Raw genomic sequence first — 16,748 nt, 5'->3', positions numbered from 1 at the left:
TGGCCAGCAGCAGCAGCAGCAACCAGCAGAACCACACGGTTGGATGTGGCCCCTCACCCCACCTCAGACCCAGGCAGGGGTGAGCACCAGGCCCCGCCCCTGTGCCCCAAACCAGCATGCCCAGGTGAGCCCACCAGTGGTGGTGGCACCAGCAGCAGCAGCCAGTAGAATTACGCAGCTGGACGCGGCCCCTCACCCCGCCTCAGACCCAGGGGGGAGCACCAGCCTACAGGTCCGACCTGCTGAGTTTGGCCCAGCAGAACCGCACAGCACTAGGGGCTCATTCTATGACCACAGAGTCTGGAATAGGAACCAAGGTGGTTTAACATAACCAGCACCACACCTACTGCCAAGCAAAGACATTCACCTCCACAGCTAACCTCAGTGTAATAGAAGAAGCAAACCCTCTACCAAATGACCAAGCATCAGCAAAAAAATACTAGAAGTACAAACAATAAGAAGCAATGACACCACCAAAAGGGTACAATAAAGCTCCAGAGTCAGACTCCATGGAACAGGGAATCCTTGAAATGTCTGAAAAAGTTTTTCGAGCAATGATCTTACGAAAACTTGAAGAAATAAAGGAAGACTCAATTAGAGAACACAATGAAACAAGAAAAAATATCCAGAATATGAAGGAGGAAATCTACAAAGAGATAAATACCTTTAAAAAGAGTGTAGCAGAACTTCTAGAAGTGAAAGACTCACTCAGTGAAATAAGAAACACAACTGAGAGCTTGAGCAGCAGGGTAGAGCAAGCAGAAGATTTTCAGAGCTTGAAGATGGTCTTTTTGGAATAACTCAGGCAGACAAAAAAAAGGAAAAAAATTAAAAATAATGAGGAAAATCCAAGAGAGATAGCAGACAACCTCAAGCACTCTAACATCCAAATTGTGGGTATTCCTGAAGGGGAGGAGAAAGGAAAAGGTATTGAAAACCTACTCAAGGAAAGAGTAACAGAAAACTTCCCAGGTGTAGGGCGGGATACAGAATTTCAGATCCAGGAAGCTCAAAGGTCCCCAAACAGATTCAACCCAAAAAGATCTTTCCTGAGACATATTATAGTAAAACTCGCAAAGCTCAAAGACAAAGAGAGAATTCTACAAGCAGCAAGAGAAAAGTATCAGGTCACTTATAGGGGAACCCCCATCAAACTAACAGCAGACTTCTCAACTGAAAACCTACAGGCCAGAAGAAAGTAGAATGATATATTCAAAATACTAAAAGAAAAAAACTGCTAGCCAAGAATTCTTTACCCAGCAAGGCTCTCCTTCAGAAATAGGGGAGAAATAGTGTATTTCCCAGACAAACAAAAGTTGTGGGAGTTCACCACCACACAACCAGCCCTGCAAGAAATTCTCAAGGGAGTCATTCATCTGGAATCTGAATAATGGTGACCACTATCAGAAATACACAAGAAAGAGCAAAACCCACAGTTAAAACAAAAATGCTGGCAAGAAAGAGAAAGAAGCTAAATCATTCCACCTTAAATTCCCAACTAACATTGAAGAAGAGAAATAAAAGGGGAAATAATGATCAAAAGATATTTAAACCATCTAAATAAGTAGCAATTAAATGACAGGAGTTAAGCAATACTTGCCAATAACTACTGTAAATGTGAATGGACTAAACTCCTCATTCAAAAGACACAGACTGACTGGATTAAAAAGCCAGACCCAAGTATATGCTGTCTTCAAGAGACCCACCTCACCTGTAGAGACACACATAGACTAAAAGTGAGGGGATGGAAAAAGATATACCATATAAATAGAAACCAAAAACGAGCAGGAGTAGCTATTCTTATATCGGACAAAATAGCCTTTAAACCAAAAAATATTTAAAAAGACAAAGAAGGCCACTATGTAATGATAAAGGGAACTATCCAGCTAGAAGACATAACAATCATAAACATGTATGCACCCAATACCGGAGCACCCAGATATATTAAGCAAACACTCTTAGACCTAAAGAAAGAGATAGGACCTAATACATTAATAGTGGGTGATCTGAACACCCCTCTCTCAGTATGGGACACGTCTTCCAGGCAACAAGTCAACAAAGAGACACAGGATTTAATTTACACCCTAGACCAACTGGACTTGGCAGATACATACAGAACATTTCACCCAACAGCTAAAGAATACACTTTCTTCTCATCAGCTCACAGTCCAGGATAGACCACATATTAGGTCACAAATCTAGTGTCAGCAAATTAAAAAAAAATTGAAATCATTTCAACTATCTTTTCAGACCACAATGGACTAAAACTGGAAATAAATAAGCAAAATGCTGGAAGCTATACAAATACATGGAAAATAAATAATAGGCTCCTAAATGACCTATGGGTCCAAGAAGAAATCAAACAGGAAATCAAAAAATTCCTGGAAACTAATGAAAACAAAGATATATCATACCAAAACCTGTGGGATACTGCAAAAGCGGTACTAAGAGGCAAATTTATTGCAGTAAATGCTTATATCAAAAAAATGGAGACTTCAAATAAACAACCAACACTATGCCTCAAAGAACTTGAAAAACAACAACAATCCAAACCTAAAGGCAGTAGATGGAAAGAAATAATTAAAATCAGAGCAGAACTAAATGAAATAGAGACCCAAAAAACAATAGAAAAGATCAACAATACTAAAAGTTGGTTTTTTGGGAAGATAAATAAAATAGACACACCATTAGCTAGATAACAAAAAAAAGGAGAGAGAAGACCCAAATAACAAAAATTAGAAATGAAAAGGGAGACATTACACCTAATACCACAGAAATACAAAGAATCATTAGAGACTGTTATAAACAACTGTATAACAACAAATTTGAAAAACTGGAAGATACGGATAAGTTTCTAGACACATAAATTACCAAGACTGAACCAAGAAGAGATAGAAAACCTGAACAGACCAATAACGAGCAAGGGGATTGAAGTGGTAATTAGCAATCTTCCAACAAAAAAAAGTTCAGGTCTGTATGGCTTTACAGCTGAATTCTATCAAACTTTTAAAGAGGAATTAATACCAAATCTCCTCAAACTATTCCAAGCAACTGAAACAGATGCTAGTCTCCCAAACTCATTCTATGAGGCCAGCATAACTTTGATAGCAAAACCAGATAAAGACACAACAACAAAAAAATTATAGGCCAATATCCTTGATGAACCTAGATGCTAAAATTCTCAACAAAATATTAGCAATCAGAATACAGCAACATATTAAAAAATTATACACTATGATGAAGTTGGATTCATCCCAGGGATGCAAGGATGGTTTAATATATGAAAGTCAATAAATGTGATACATCACATCAACAAACTCAAGGACAAAGACCATATGCTTATCTCAATAGATGGTGAAAAAGCATTTGACAAAATTCAACCTCCCTTCATGATAAAGACTCTTAACAAATTAGGTATAGAAGGAAAATATCTCAACACAGTAAAAGCCATTTATGATAAGCCCACTGTCAGTATCATTCTGAATGGGGAAAAATTGAAGGCCTTCCCCCCTTAAGGACAGGAACAAGACAGGGATGTCCACTCTCACCACTTCTATTCAACATAGTAGTGGAGGTACTAGCTAGAGCAATTAGGCTAGAGAAAGAAAGAAAGAAAATCCAGATTGGAAAAGATGAAGTCAAACTTTCTCTATTTGCAGATGACATGATACTATATATAGAAAAACCTAAAGACTCTATCAAAAAACTCCTACAGCTGGTTAATAACTTCAGTAATGTTGCAAGATACAAAATAAATGCCCCCAAATCAGTAGCATTTATATCCTCAAATAATGAATTAACAGAAAGAGAAATAAAGTAAGCCCATTTACAATTGTCATGAAAAAAATAAGATACCTAGGGATCAATTTAACCAAAAAGGTGAAAGACCTCTACAATGAGAACTACAAACCACTTCTGAAAGAAATTAAAGAAGACACAAAAAGATGGAAAGATATTCCATGCTCTTGGATTGGAAGAATTAACAGTGTGAAAATGTCTATACTACCCAAAGCAATCTACAGATTCAATGCAATCTCTGTCAAAATACCAATGGCATTCTTCACAGAAATGGAAAAACAATCTTACCTTTCATATGAAAAAACAAAAGACCCCGAATAGCCAAAGCAATCCTGAGCAAAAAAAAAAACAAAGCTGGAGGCATAACTCTGCCTGACTTCAAATTATACTACAAAGCTGTTGTAACCAAAACAGCATGGTACTGGTATAAAAATGGACATTCAGACCAGTGGAGTAGAATAGAGAACCCAGAAATCACTCCTCAGGCTTATAGCTATCTGATATTAGACAAAGGCAACAAAAATCTACAGTGGGGAAAAGATTGTCTCCTCAACAAGTGGTGCTGGGAAAACAGGATGTCCATATGCAGAAGAATGAAACTAGATATGTATCTCTCACTATACACTAAAATCAACTCAAAACGGATTAAAGACCTAGGTATAAGACCTGAAACTGTAAAATTACTAAGGGAAAATACAGGTGAAACACTTCAGCAGTTAGGTCAGGGCACAGGCTTTATGAACATGAGCCCAAAAGCACGAGCAGCAAAAGAAAAAATAAACAAATGGGACCATATCAAACTAAAAAGTTTCTGCACAGCAAAGGAAACAATCAACAGAGTGACAAGACAACCTACAGAATGGGAGAAAAGTTTTGCTAACTATGCATCTGACAAGGGATTAATATCCAGAATATACATAGAACTCAAGCAATTATACAGTAAAAAAACAAATGACCCAATTAAAAAATGGGCAAAGGAGCTGAATAGACATTTTTCAAAGGAAGACATACAAATGGCCAACAGATACATGAAAAAATGCTCAGCATCACTAGTCCTCAGGGAAATGCAAATTAAAACCACACTGAGATACCATCTCACTCCAGTTAGACTGGCTATAATCAAAAAGACGGTGAATAACAAATGCTGGCAAGGGTGTGGAGAGAAGGGAACACTACTACACTGTTGGTGGGACTGTAAATTAGTACAACCACTATGGAAAACAATATGGAGGTTTCTCAAACAACTACAGATAGATCTTCCATGTGATCCAGCCTATTCTGGGTATATATCCAGAGGAATGGAAGTCATCATGTCGAAGAGATACCTGCACTCCCATGTTTATTGCAGCTCTGTTTACAATAGCCAAGATATGGAACCAATCTAAATATCCATTGACGGATGATTGGATAAGGAAACTGTAGTATATATACATTATTGAATACTACTCTCATAAAAAAGAATGAAATACTCCCATTTGCAACAACATGGATGAACCTGGAGAAACTTATGTTGAGTGAAACAAGCAAAGCACAGAGGGATAAATACCACATGTGCTCACTCATAAGTGGGAGCTAAGAGAGAAAAGAAAGACCACAGTAGTGCTGTGGTCTAACAGAGGGAGGGAACATTCCTGGGGCTACAAATTGGAGTGGTGGGGAGAGGGGGAGGAGGAGGGAGGTTGGGGGATAATTGGGTGGGGACAAGGGGTACAAAAGTAATTTCTGGTAATGGGTATGCCCCCAGTATGAATCTGGTCCTCACATCATGGGCAGGAGGGTTGACAATTAGCTTTATATTATGAATATTCTTAATAAATGAATTAATTAACCTTAAAAATTTTTTTAAAAGTGGGATTTCTATCCACAAGGACCTTGGAGTCTAAATATACCAACATTTTTGAGATATGTAGCATGTTTGGACTTGTTCAAGCAGGTTTTACAGATAAAAATAAGGTGAGGAGCATTCTGTTGAGCTACATTGGTGACTTTGAGCAAGTCGTTTAACTTTGCTGATTGTGATGGAGAAATTAGTGTAGTGATTGCTAAGGGTATTCCAGCTAAGAAAGTCCATGACAGTCCATTGTTTCCTCTTTGACTTTGGCATTTGGTGATGCCAATTAGTTTGAGAATAAGAAACATGTCCCCCTCATGCATGAAGGAACCTTGTCAAGGGAAGCTTCTGGTTCAAATCACTGAGTTCTTTTCTGTTGAACAACTAATTTCCATTAAATATTTGTGGTTGAGAGAATAAAGGTGAAACTCAGTAATAGTGTGTCACATGTTCTTTGATGTCTGTTTGTTCACTGTTAGTTAAAGGAATAGGTCTAGGATCCTTCTTCCTTTATTTTTTCCTCCCCACTATCCTTTATGTCATATTGTAATGTCTTCTTTTAAAACCCATCCTACTACAAAAGAATAAGGTAGGGTATCACTCAAGATGAGGATTTTGTGTGACTTGGACCTAATTCCAGAGATGAAATTTGCCTGCCAATGCTCTTTGAATACCAGTAGACAAATGAGCTGAAGTCTTGTATTCTTTTCTTTATACTTGTTTTAGAACCAACTGACAAAGTCAAATATAATTCTTACCCCGAGCATTTTTTTAAAAAAATCAAGTTTTTTCTATGAAATGATATATAGGGAGTATTTGGAAGTGGGAAGGGACTTTTTTTTGTCACAATGGGTGGGAGGTACCACTGTCATTTAATATGAGTTGAGGATAAGGGAGGCCATTGGGGATGCTGAGTGTCTGTAATAGGAAGGAATACCACACACAGAAGGACCATCCTGTTCAAAATGCAAAGAGTGCCCCTAGAGAGGAACAAGGACCACAAGTTGTTTTCAGCTGGTTCATTTGATGCCTGTGACCCAGAATGCTGTCTTTGTCTTTGCAGACCTTACGAGCAGCTGGGAAAACATACATGATCTTCTTTGTCTTGGTCATCTTTGTGGGTTCTTTCTATCTGGTGAACTTGATCTTGGCTGTGGTGGCCATGGCTTATGAAGAGCAGAATCAAGCAACATTGGAGGAGGCAGAACAAAAAGAGGCTGAGTTCAAAGCAATGCTGGAGCAGCTTAAGAAGCAGCAGGAAGAGGCACAGGTTGGTGATGAATTCCTTGCTATAGGCCTTCCTGCCAGATCGCTGTGATGAAGGCCCCGTCTGATTGCTGCTGCAATTGATCTTTTCTAGGCACATTGTCAAATAGAGGTCATTGATGTGTTTAAAATAACCCAAGTAACAACTGCAGATGTTTGGTTCAATTATTTATTTCACTTGTCTTAATGGCTAAATTGTTTGTTAATACGATCTTTTGTCAAATTTCTCAACCGTTCAGTTTTCAACTGCTATGATGACTGGGAAGATAAAAGTGATAAGAGCAGTTTACGTAGTGCTTCATGTTAAGCATAGCCTTTTTGTTGAGAGAAATATTAGGATCCCCTTCAGAGTTTCTGTGGTCATGAAAAATATTGCTTCTAATTAAAAAGAAGATACAGACAAAATATTAAAGTAAAATCTGAAAAACAGATTTGTGATCCCATCACTCTGACACTTAACTTTTCTGATCTTTATCCAAATATACATGTATTTTTACATTGTTGGACCCATAATATGTAATATAGTTTCTTAGCATTCATTTTCAGAGTCATTCAGAAGGGATCCTTTGGTACCAAGAAAGCAGCCAAGTTCTTGTCTGAGACACTCAAGGAATAAATCCCAAAGTTCTCACCACTGTGTTCTGCTCTGATCACTGAGGACCATATGCCAGAATACAGATTCAACTAGAAGATGGAGACAGCCAGGCCCTGGCCACAGCCTCCTCTACCAGGCTGGGTTTCCTTCCTCCTTTTTTCCTTCCTTTCCCTATCTGTGGGAAAGGAAATGCTCTGTCCTAATTGGTTGGCTTTGGGTGGCTCCAGCTATTGCTTCTGATCTGGTCTATTGCTGTGGCTCCTTTCCTAGGCTGCTGCAATGGCCACTTCAGCAGGAACTGTCTCAGAAGATGCCATAGAAGAGGAAGGTGAAGAAGGGGGCTCTCCTCGGAGCTCATCTGAAATTTCTAAACTCAGTTCAAAGAGTGCCAAGGAAAGACGCAACAGGAGGAAAAAGAGGAAGCAAAAGGAACTCTCTGAAGGAGAGGAGAAAGGGGATCCTGAGAAGGTGTTTAAGTCAGAGTCAGAAGATGGTATGAGGAGGAAGGGCTTTCGGCTGCCAGACAACAGAATAGGGAGGAAATTTTCCATCATGAATCAGGTAAGCTCTTTGCATTGGGTCAAATAAACCTAAGAAATTCTGTTTTTCCTAATCTCATTTGGTTCTTATTTTCCCCTTTGGCCTTGCATTTTCCAGATTCATTCCTGCATCCTCAGTCCTACCTCTCCATGCTCCGTGTTGTTCTCCTCTAGGAGGAAACATTACCAGCATGTTTGGAACATCCTCTGCTCTAATCCTACCCCCTCTTTTCTGTTGTTAAAGTCAGCCCTAGGACTACATGATCACCTTTGGCAGATTTGCTTTGCACTAAAACATGTATCATACCAGCAAGCTTCATGTTTCTAAAACATCAGGAAGAACTTTTCTCCTCTTAGCATCTGAACATCAGAATTCAACTCAAATATCTCTTGTATTTCAATTGTATGTAATTGTAGGTAAAATAAAAATAGGAGTCACGAAACTCTTTAGGACAGCATATTTGAGCATGGCAGTTTCTAGTTAATTATTCTAGATGTACAGTGGCATGCCGATAAGATAGTCTATAGTAGGTTGAAAGCCTCCAGTTTTACCCAACTTTGGTAAATGGGGAAACTAAGAGAAAGAAAGATAAGAAGACGTATAGATAATCATTGAACATTCTATTGCTATAATATCATCACATAACAGGTATTTTTGGATTTCACAGGAAACCACCAAAATCCAATTCTTAGGCCATTTAATTCCCTGTTTTAAAGAAATGCTGGAAAATTTATAGGTATGGAATAGAGTACAGTTAAACATTTATGTATACAGAGTCTTTTCTCAGAGATGATTCATTTTGCTTCTTTGCATCTCTCACCTCCAAGTTTGGTCTTTTGCCAGTCTTGTTCATTTTATCATGGCAAAGTCTCTTGCGTCAATCCCTTATTTTCATTCCTGTTAATCTTATCCTAGTTCAGGCTTTTGCAGTATTTTGTTCTACTTCAGTTGCCCACTATGGTTTTGTTTTCTCTAGTCTTTCTCCCTTTCTGTTATGTTTTATATACTGTCAGATTGTTTCCTAAAATGTGTCTCTCATTATTCGTAAGGCAAGCATTTATGGAGTGCCTACCATGTATCAAAGATTGAGCCAGGGGGCCGAGCCCATGGCGCACTCGGGAGGGTGTGGCGCTGGGAGCGCGGCAACGCTCCTGCCAGGGGTTCAGATCCTATATAGGAATGGCCGGTGCACTCACTGGCTGGGTGCCGGTCACAAAAAAGACAAAAAAAAAAAAAAAAAGAAAGAAAAAAAAGCCATGTTTAAAAAACAAACAAACAAACAAACAAAGATTGAGCCAGGTTCTAGAGATTAAAAGTTGGTTTAAACATGGTCCCTATGTCAGAGAGCCTACAGTACAGTGGGGCAGTCAGATACATTAAAAATTATTTATATAATAGTATCGACAGTATTATTCCATAACTGAGACATGCTGGGGGTGTTTTAGAAAGCACAGATCTATCCCAACCTAGAGGTTCAAAAAAAGATTTTCTGGAGAAGGTAAATTTCTAAACTGAGACTTAAAGGATCAACAGGAATTAGTCAGGTAATATTTATGTGTGTTGATGAGGGAGCAGTAAGACAGAAGAAAGGACATTCCAGGTTTGGAAGGAAAGTATGTTCCAGTTTGGTCATACCAAGTTTGAATTATTTGTTGTATAACTAAGTAGAGAGATATGTTAGACACACAGATGGTCAAATGGTAGCTCAGGGAAGAGGTGCTAAGCTGAGAGGTGGTGACTGAAAATATGAGGCTAGATGACATCACTCAGAGTGAATGTGTCAGGTGAGCGGACAGTGGGCCACGGACATGACCCCTGTTGTTAATGGGTACAGGAGATGGAGTTCATGAAAGAAAACAGATGACCGGTCATAGAGGTGCTGAGAGGACCAAGAGTTCAGTGAAGACAAGAGACGAGAGAAGGCAGGGCAGTGGCCAATGGATTGAAATTTAACAGAGTTTCTTAGAGAGATTAGAATTGGAAGTAGCCAGTGGGTTTGGCAATATAAAAGTTACTGAGGGCTTTAAAGGCATGTTTCAGTCCAGAGTGAGGATAGATGCCACACTGAGTGGGAAGTGGAGACAGTAAGTATAGACTTATTCAACTCATTCAAGCTTCTTTAAGGAGTATGAGTGAAAATAAGCATTTTTACTATCTGTGAGGAAAACCAGAAGAGGGGGAGGTGGAGTTAGAAAGTAGAGAAGAATAGACTAGAAATAGAGCTCAGTTTTGTAAGATGTGTAAATAGATGTAGTCTCTAAAAGGAAAGGGGCAACTTATCCCTGAAAGCTCAGTAAAGTAGGGAAGGATGGGCTAGATAAGTTTGTAGATAAGGAGTGGGAAGCTGAGGAAAATGACACCTGACAGTCTCCAGTTTTTCAATAATGTAGGGAATTAAAAATCTTATTGAAGGGAATGAGAAGTTGAATTAGGGGTTTAAAGAAAATATTGACAGTTCAGAATAGTCATTAAAAAGAATGAGAGAGGGAATTCTCCAATTAGATTCATTCTTTTGACTATTTAAGTCCCAGCTCTTTAGCATGGAGTTCATAGCACTCCTTCCCCCAGTATGCACACAAGCTGCCTGTTTAATCTCTAGTCACTGCGCCCCATCAAGCACCCTATACTTAAACCAGAATGAACTACTAGATGCTCCTTATATATCTTGTGCTTTCTACCCTGTTGTTTACTCCAGAAACACCCTCTCTAAAATGCCTGTTTTTCCATCTCTGAATGTCTGCATCATAGTTATTTTTCATATCTTTGTCTCAAGAAACCTTTCCTGACTCCCCTTCGATTCCCCAGTTGGAAATTTTCATTTAGTCTTTCCCTTAGGTTTTATATGTATCTCTTTATGTGTTGCTTTTTACTCTGTGTGGGAAAAGCACTCTACGTGTACTGTATGTGCATACTTATTTATGTTCATATCCTCTTCTCTCTTAGATAAAGTCCTAAGTCAAGTTTGCTTCTTTGCACATGGCCAGCATTCAGATATTGTTGGACAGATGAATGCAGGACTTTTAGAAATGTGATTTAACCTCCTTTTGGGACTTCTTTATGTCCTGGAGCCATCTCTGTCTCACCTTCACCTCACTTTTCTCCTAGTCCAGCCTCTTTTGAGGGGAGGTATGATTCCAGCTTTGTTATAATCCTACCCCTGTCTTGGGAGCCATCACTGAGCTAGTTAATGAATACCTTAATGTCCGTAATGCTTAGAATGGACAGAGTTGAACTGATTGCTCCCTAGCTCAAAAAATAAAACTGGGATTGTGAGGTGTCCTGCTTTGCATGAAAATGTTCACTTCCCCTCATTTCCCTATTGGAAAAATCATAGATCCCTGGAGGCCATGGCTGACCGCCAAGACTTGTTTAGATGTCCCATACAGTGATTATATTCTTTGTGTCCCAGGACTTTCATGCAGTTTATCTGATCCGATCTGGAAGAATGACTGAGAAAACCAAGGCCTAGAGAGATTAACAAATTTACCCAAGGTTATATAGCTACTAGGTGTTAGAGTCAAGATTTGAACCCAGATTTACCTGACTCCAGAGCTTGTGCTCTTAAACACTAGAGTCACCCCTTCCCAACTCACCTATATAAGCACATCTCTTTTGTTGGCTCCAGTTTTCCCACAGCATAGTTCAGGTATGTGTCCATTTCCTTCACTTCCACATCTTCTGAGATCCTCTTGAGACATCTCCTACTCACCCATTTCCTACCATTTCTCTGTATTTTTAGGGTTCAGGACAGTTTATAAGTATTAGGTTGAGTCCATTTTTATGATGTATTTTAATTATTCTATTGCAGCAGTTCTCAAACTTTTTGGTGTTAGAACCCCTTTGTACCCTTAAAAATTATTGAGGATCCTAAAGAGGTTTTTTTAAATGTGTGTTTAATTTATCATATTAGAAATTATAACTAAGAAATTCTAAAAATATTTACTTACCAACTTTTTAAAAATTAATAATAATAAACCTATTATATGATTAACATACATTGTTTTTATCAAAACAAACCAAACAAAAAAAAATTAGTATAAAAAGTTGTTTACATTTCTGCAAATATCTTTAACTTGTGGTTCAACAGAAAACAACTGAAATATCATACCTGCTTCTGCATGCACGCAATCCGTTGCAGTATGTTTTTTGGTTGAAGTATTTGAAGAAAATCCAGTTTCATACAGATACGTAGTTGGAAAAGGGAGGAATATTTTAATAGCCTTTTCAGATAATTGTGAATGTTCTCTTTGATACTATTTTGAAACCTGACAGTGGCAATTTTTTAATGGTTGGTTGTAATGTGGAATCTGAAACTATATCAGTACCTTCATACTCTGTTATATTGCTGTCCTTTGCTCTGTTTTACACTATAGATCTTTAACCCATGAATGATTTGCAGCATTATGCATTGATCATTTGGGAAATTTTGGTTCACTGAGTTATGCAAATCTAATTACTGATACACAATAAAATTAGAAGATAATACACATTTTTCCATGAACCTTTTGAAGTACCCTTATACGATGAAGTAGTTTTGACCCAATGGGTTCCATTAAAAGGGTCTCAGGAGTCCCCAGATCACACTTTAAGAACCACTGCTGTATTGGAAAGAAAAAGTGAAATATGGCATGGAAATAGAACATTTAAAATCACCCATTTATCACATTCCAAACATCCCAGTCATTGTAAGTCTCATCCTGACAGACAGCTGATGTAGATGCCCTGAAATCCCCACAGACAATTTTTCTGTGGAGTGTGAGGGTCATCCCCTCAAATCCAGAACACCCCAGAGCCATTCTCCCAAGCAAACACTTAGACCTAAGGTCATATTTTTAGTTGGCTAAAAATGATGTGACTGCCTGAAAAGGACCAGAAGCTCCTGATTGGTTGACGAAATATTTTGAAAACAGAAAGTAAGGCCTACTCATCTCATAAACTAGACTGGATCCCAGGAGTTAATTAAGCCATGAGTCCTGAGTCATTATTGAAACCCTTCAGTCCAGGGAAATTGGGATTGGAGAGGAATTGGGATTTTGACCCTCAGGATGTAGCTCTTCAGAGAATGGGCTAGATCAGAACTGGATGCTGAGTGCAAGGAAAATGCCAGATACTGGGTAGGAGGACAAATGGGACAAGTCATCTTTTTCTCTTCCACATTCATTGCAGAGTCAAACTCTTGCCAAGAGAGGAACAAATAATTAAAGGACAATAGATAAGTCATTTCCTTGTATTGTTTATTATCTTAGGATCATGATTTTAAGTGTTTATAACTCACTGCATTGGTCATTATCTTCCTTATCACTCTCCTTAAGGTTAAGAATAGTTTGATGTAATAGATCTCATATACCATATCATATTTCCTGCTAGCCCATAAGTTTCAAGAGGGAAGGGACCATGTTGTATGTCTTGTTCACCACTGTATCCATATCACTTAGCACACAATAGGATTTTATTGAATAAAATCAAATTTTATTGTCAAATAAACCAAACCTCTTTCCTTATGTGGAGATATAATTAATGTACCAGGTAGTGTCAACACCCAGCATTGGCCTGATGCAAAATCATGGATTCAGTCCAGGGAAACTTTCTGTGACAAGCAATGACCCAGTGAAGGTGTGGGATTATGCTAAAACAGGTGGCTTATTTGCAGTATTTAATCTAACTCCATATTAACGAAGTTAAAGATTGAATCTACTATGTGCAAAGCACTAGGAGATGTAAAGATGAATCAGGCATTGTGCCCTTAGGAGTTTGTAGTTTGTTTAAAAGGACAGATAAAACATGTACGTAAAGAAATACTGTAAAAAATACAGCATAATTACTCTGAAAGAAGAGCTTGGTGTTGTGGAACAATTAAGGAAGTTAGGAGAGGAAGGACCAAAAGGGCCAGATTATGGAGAAAGGAGAGGATTTCCTCTGCTGAAAATGGAGAAAATAAAGACCAGAAGGCAGGGTGACTTCATGGTACGGTGTATGAAGGGAAATAGTGAAAGGTAAAATGGACTAAGTAAATTACAGTCAAAGCTGGAAGGGTCTTGAATGCCATCTTAGAACATGGAGTGATGGTGATAAGAGTGATTGTGGGATTTAGCAAGAGAGCCCTGGAGTACCTGAGTCCTGTATTGTCCTGGCCATGCTTCTCTCCAGAGGCCCTCAGTGGAGATATATGTGCCTAAGACACAGTTTATTAATATCTAGGCTTATGACCTGAACCTCAGTGTTATGCATTAAACTTGCCTTGAAAAATACCTTTCATATGCAAATCAACCAATCCAAAGCCCAAATCCCCAACTTCCTCCTTTATCTAACTCAGACACCAAGCCAATATTTCCCCTGCCCTAAGTCACCCCAGGGCCAGGTACCAGACAACTAGGTACCACACTGTAGACCAGAGCCTTCTGAAATTATTCAAGCTATCCAATCCTAAACTTGCTCAAACTTGCCAGCCCCGCCTGACCCATTCCTTTCTGGGGAAACCACAGTAAAGGCCCCGGGCCATGCTTGCCCCTTACTCCTTCTGCCTCCTAACTGACCCTGATAACCTCCTGATTGCCCTCCATGGCGTGAGCGGCATTCCCACTTGGGGACTGAAGTAATAAACTCTTCTTTCAAAGGCAGTTGCCCCATGTCTGTCACTTTACCATATCTGATTAAAACAAAATTCTGTGTACATTTTAAGACACTTACCATCTTCTAGCCCAACAGTGTTGCTCAGATTATCTGTGGTGAAGGACTAGTTTCTGTTTTTTCCAGTTCTTCATGAACTGATACTATTGTAAAGTAACAATTAATTTCTGGAAAAATCATCACATTCTTAGATGTGACTATGTCTAATTGCCACAAAAGTTTCTTAATGCTTCTTTCAGTTTCTCTACCAGTCTCGTTGCAAACCAGTAATAGGTCATGTACTAGCATTGGTCTGTGAAATGGACTGAGTAGAACTGGTTCAGGAGGATGAATCAGTGATTCAGTGAGGGTGCCCAAACATATGAGGTTACTTCACAAAGTTCATGGAAAAATGGAATTAAAATATAATATGAATCTTTCCATGAACTTTTTGAAGACGTCTTGTCTATGTAAGAAGAAAAAGCGTAAGCTAGAGGAGCCCTGATCTCTTTACCAATCCAACAACATGGAAGAAAGAAGCATAAGCGCTGGCCGTGGATGTGTCCTTTTAACACAGCGTAAATGAGGCCCAGTCAACATTTTGGAATCTAACCAATACAGCTCCTCCTCAGTGGTACAAGGATGGGGCAGAAGAACAAAATTAAGTCCAGGTGATCAGAGATGTTGCATACCTACCTCCTCTTTTCTAGAGCCCTGTATATAGCATGTGGCACATATTTAACAATGATATTTATGTAAAATGGTCTATGATTAATGGTTTTCTTGATGTGGCCCCCATTGATCAAATTCACTTATTGTCTCAGAAGTTTGTGAGATGCTTATGCCAAGGCAGGAAAAGACTACATAACAATTGGAAGACAGGTGAGAGAATGGAGTATGAAGGAATGAGAATCATACAAAGAAAATGTATCAATATGGGGACAGGGGCCTGTAGATTATAGGAGGAGACAGGAACTGGAAGCATTTTGAGAGTAGAACCAGAAATGGAATTCTAGACACAAAAAGATAAGAGCAGAAGTATTGAAGAGGAGACCTACAGCCCTTCCAGGGTTATCATCAAAAGTATAACCAAAAAAAGTTCCTTTAGCACTTAAAATGTATGTACTATGTTGATGTAGTGCCAGCCCATGAACTAAGCCCCTTATAACCCTCTTATCTCGTATAGTTAAAAGTTATTTTGAAAGTTCCTTCAAAGTCATAATTCGGCAAACAGTATCTCAGGATAGCAAGGAGGGTTGTCTAAGGTCGGTCATTTATCTAGTTTCTTTCTCTTAGATCAGTAGTCTTTGAACTAGGGTTGCATCCCCTTGGAGCACTTGAAGACTTTCCAAGATCTTTGATTTACATATTCCTGTGTCTGAGGTCAGCCCTGTGGTCCAAAGTCACACTCATTCTGTTTTCCCTGCTTCCCTTTTCACAGTCACCCTCCTCCCACGATAAAAAAGAAGACGTACCTCTCTGTTCCCAAGTCTTACGTGGTGCATTGCCCTAAGGTATAAAAATCTTCGGGGTGACAAACAAAAGGACAGTTGAAACTATTAGTCTCTACAAAGTTTTCTTTACCAGGAACTTTAAATCCTTTATAAGGCTTTCTGAATTTATCTGTCTTTTACATATTCCTGTTAAGAGTGAAACAGTTACAATTGGAGATGCTGGAATGTTTTGAGTTCAGGAGTGGGATGGTTGCCACTGTGATACATATTAATACATTTATTAAAATGAAAAATATGGTCATACTTTTTGAGAAGAAAATAAGTCTGATTTGGCCAATTACTTTGATGTTGAGGACAAGCTTTGCTAATTAGATTATGTGGTATACATTCTCATAAATTAAAAGAGCTAAATTTGTGGCTTTAAAGTTTTGATAAAAATATATTTAAAGCATGTGATAAGACAAAATCATTTTATGAAAAAATAAATATCGGCAGTGATGTAAATAAATTATTGATTATTCCAACCTTTTCTGTTGGGTTAAACAAGGTGTCTTTAAGTAAAAGAGTAACTCATTTAAGAGTAACCCATATAATTATTAATAAATAATAAAGTCTTTTTGATATTCTTCTCAGAAATCGAGAAAGGGAATGCTTCTAA

The 16,748-nt window shown here is 38.5% G+C and overlaps 1 protein-coding gene across 4 annotated transcripts in view; it reads left to right on the top strand.

Moving 5' to 3' along the window:
* SCN8A (sodium voltage-gated channel alpha subunit 8) overlaps positions 1 to 16,748 on the top strand; it is a 115,261-nt gene that overhangs the window by 38,282 nt on the left and 60,231 nt on the right. For all 4 annotated transcript variants that reach the window (XM_063075982.1, XM_063075980.1, XM_063075983.1 and 1 more), the window contains exons 9-10: positions 6,693 to 6,899; positions 7,761 to 8,051. In XM_063075982.1, the coding sequence (XP_062932052.1) occupies positions 6,693 to 6,899; positions 7,761 to 8,051 (498 nt within the window). The remainder of the gene's footprint in view (positions 1 to 6,692; positions 6,900 to 7,760; positions 8,052 to 16,748) is intronic.

Source organism: Cynocephalus volans, chromosome 12 (genome assembly GCF_027409185.1).
Source record: "Cynocephalus volans isolate mCynVol1 chromosome 12, mCynVol1.pri, whole genome shotgun sequence".
Lineage (NCBI taxonomy): Eukaryota > Metazoa > Chordata > Mammalia > Dermoptera > Cynocephalidae > Cynocephalus > Cynocephalus volans.
The sequence above is the reverse complement of the archived record's forward strand: the minus strand, read 5'-3'. Positions and strand labels throughout refer to the sequence as shown.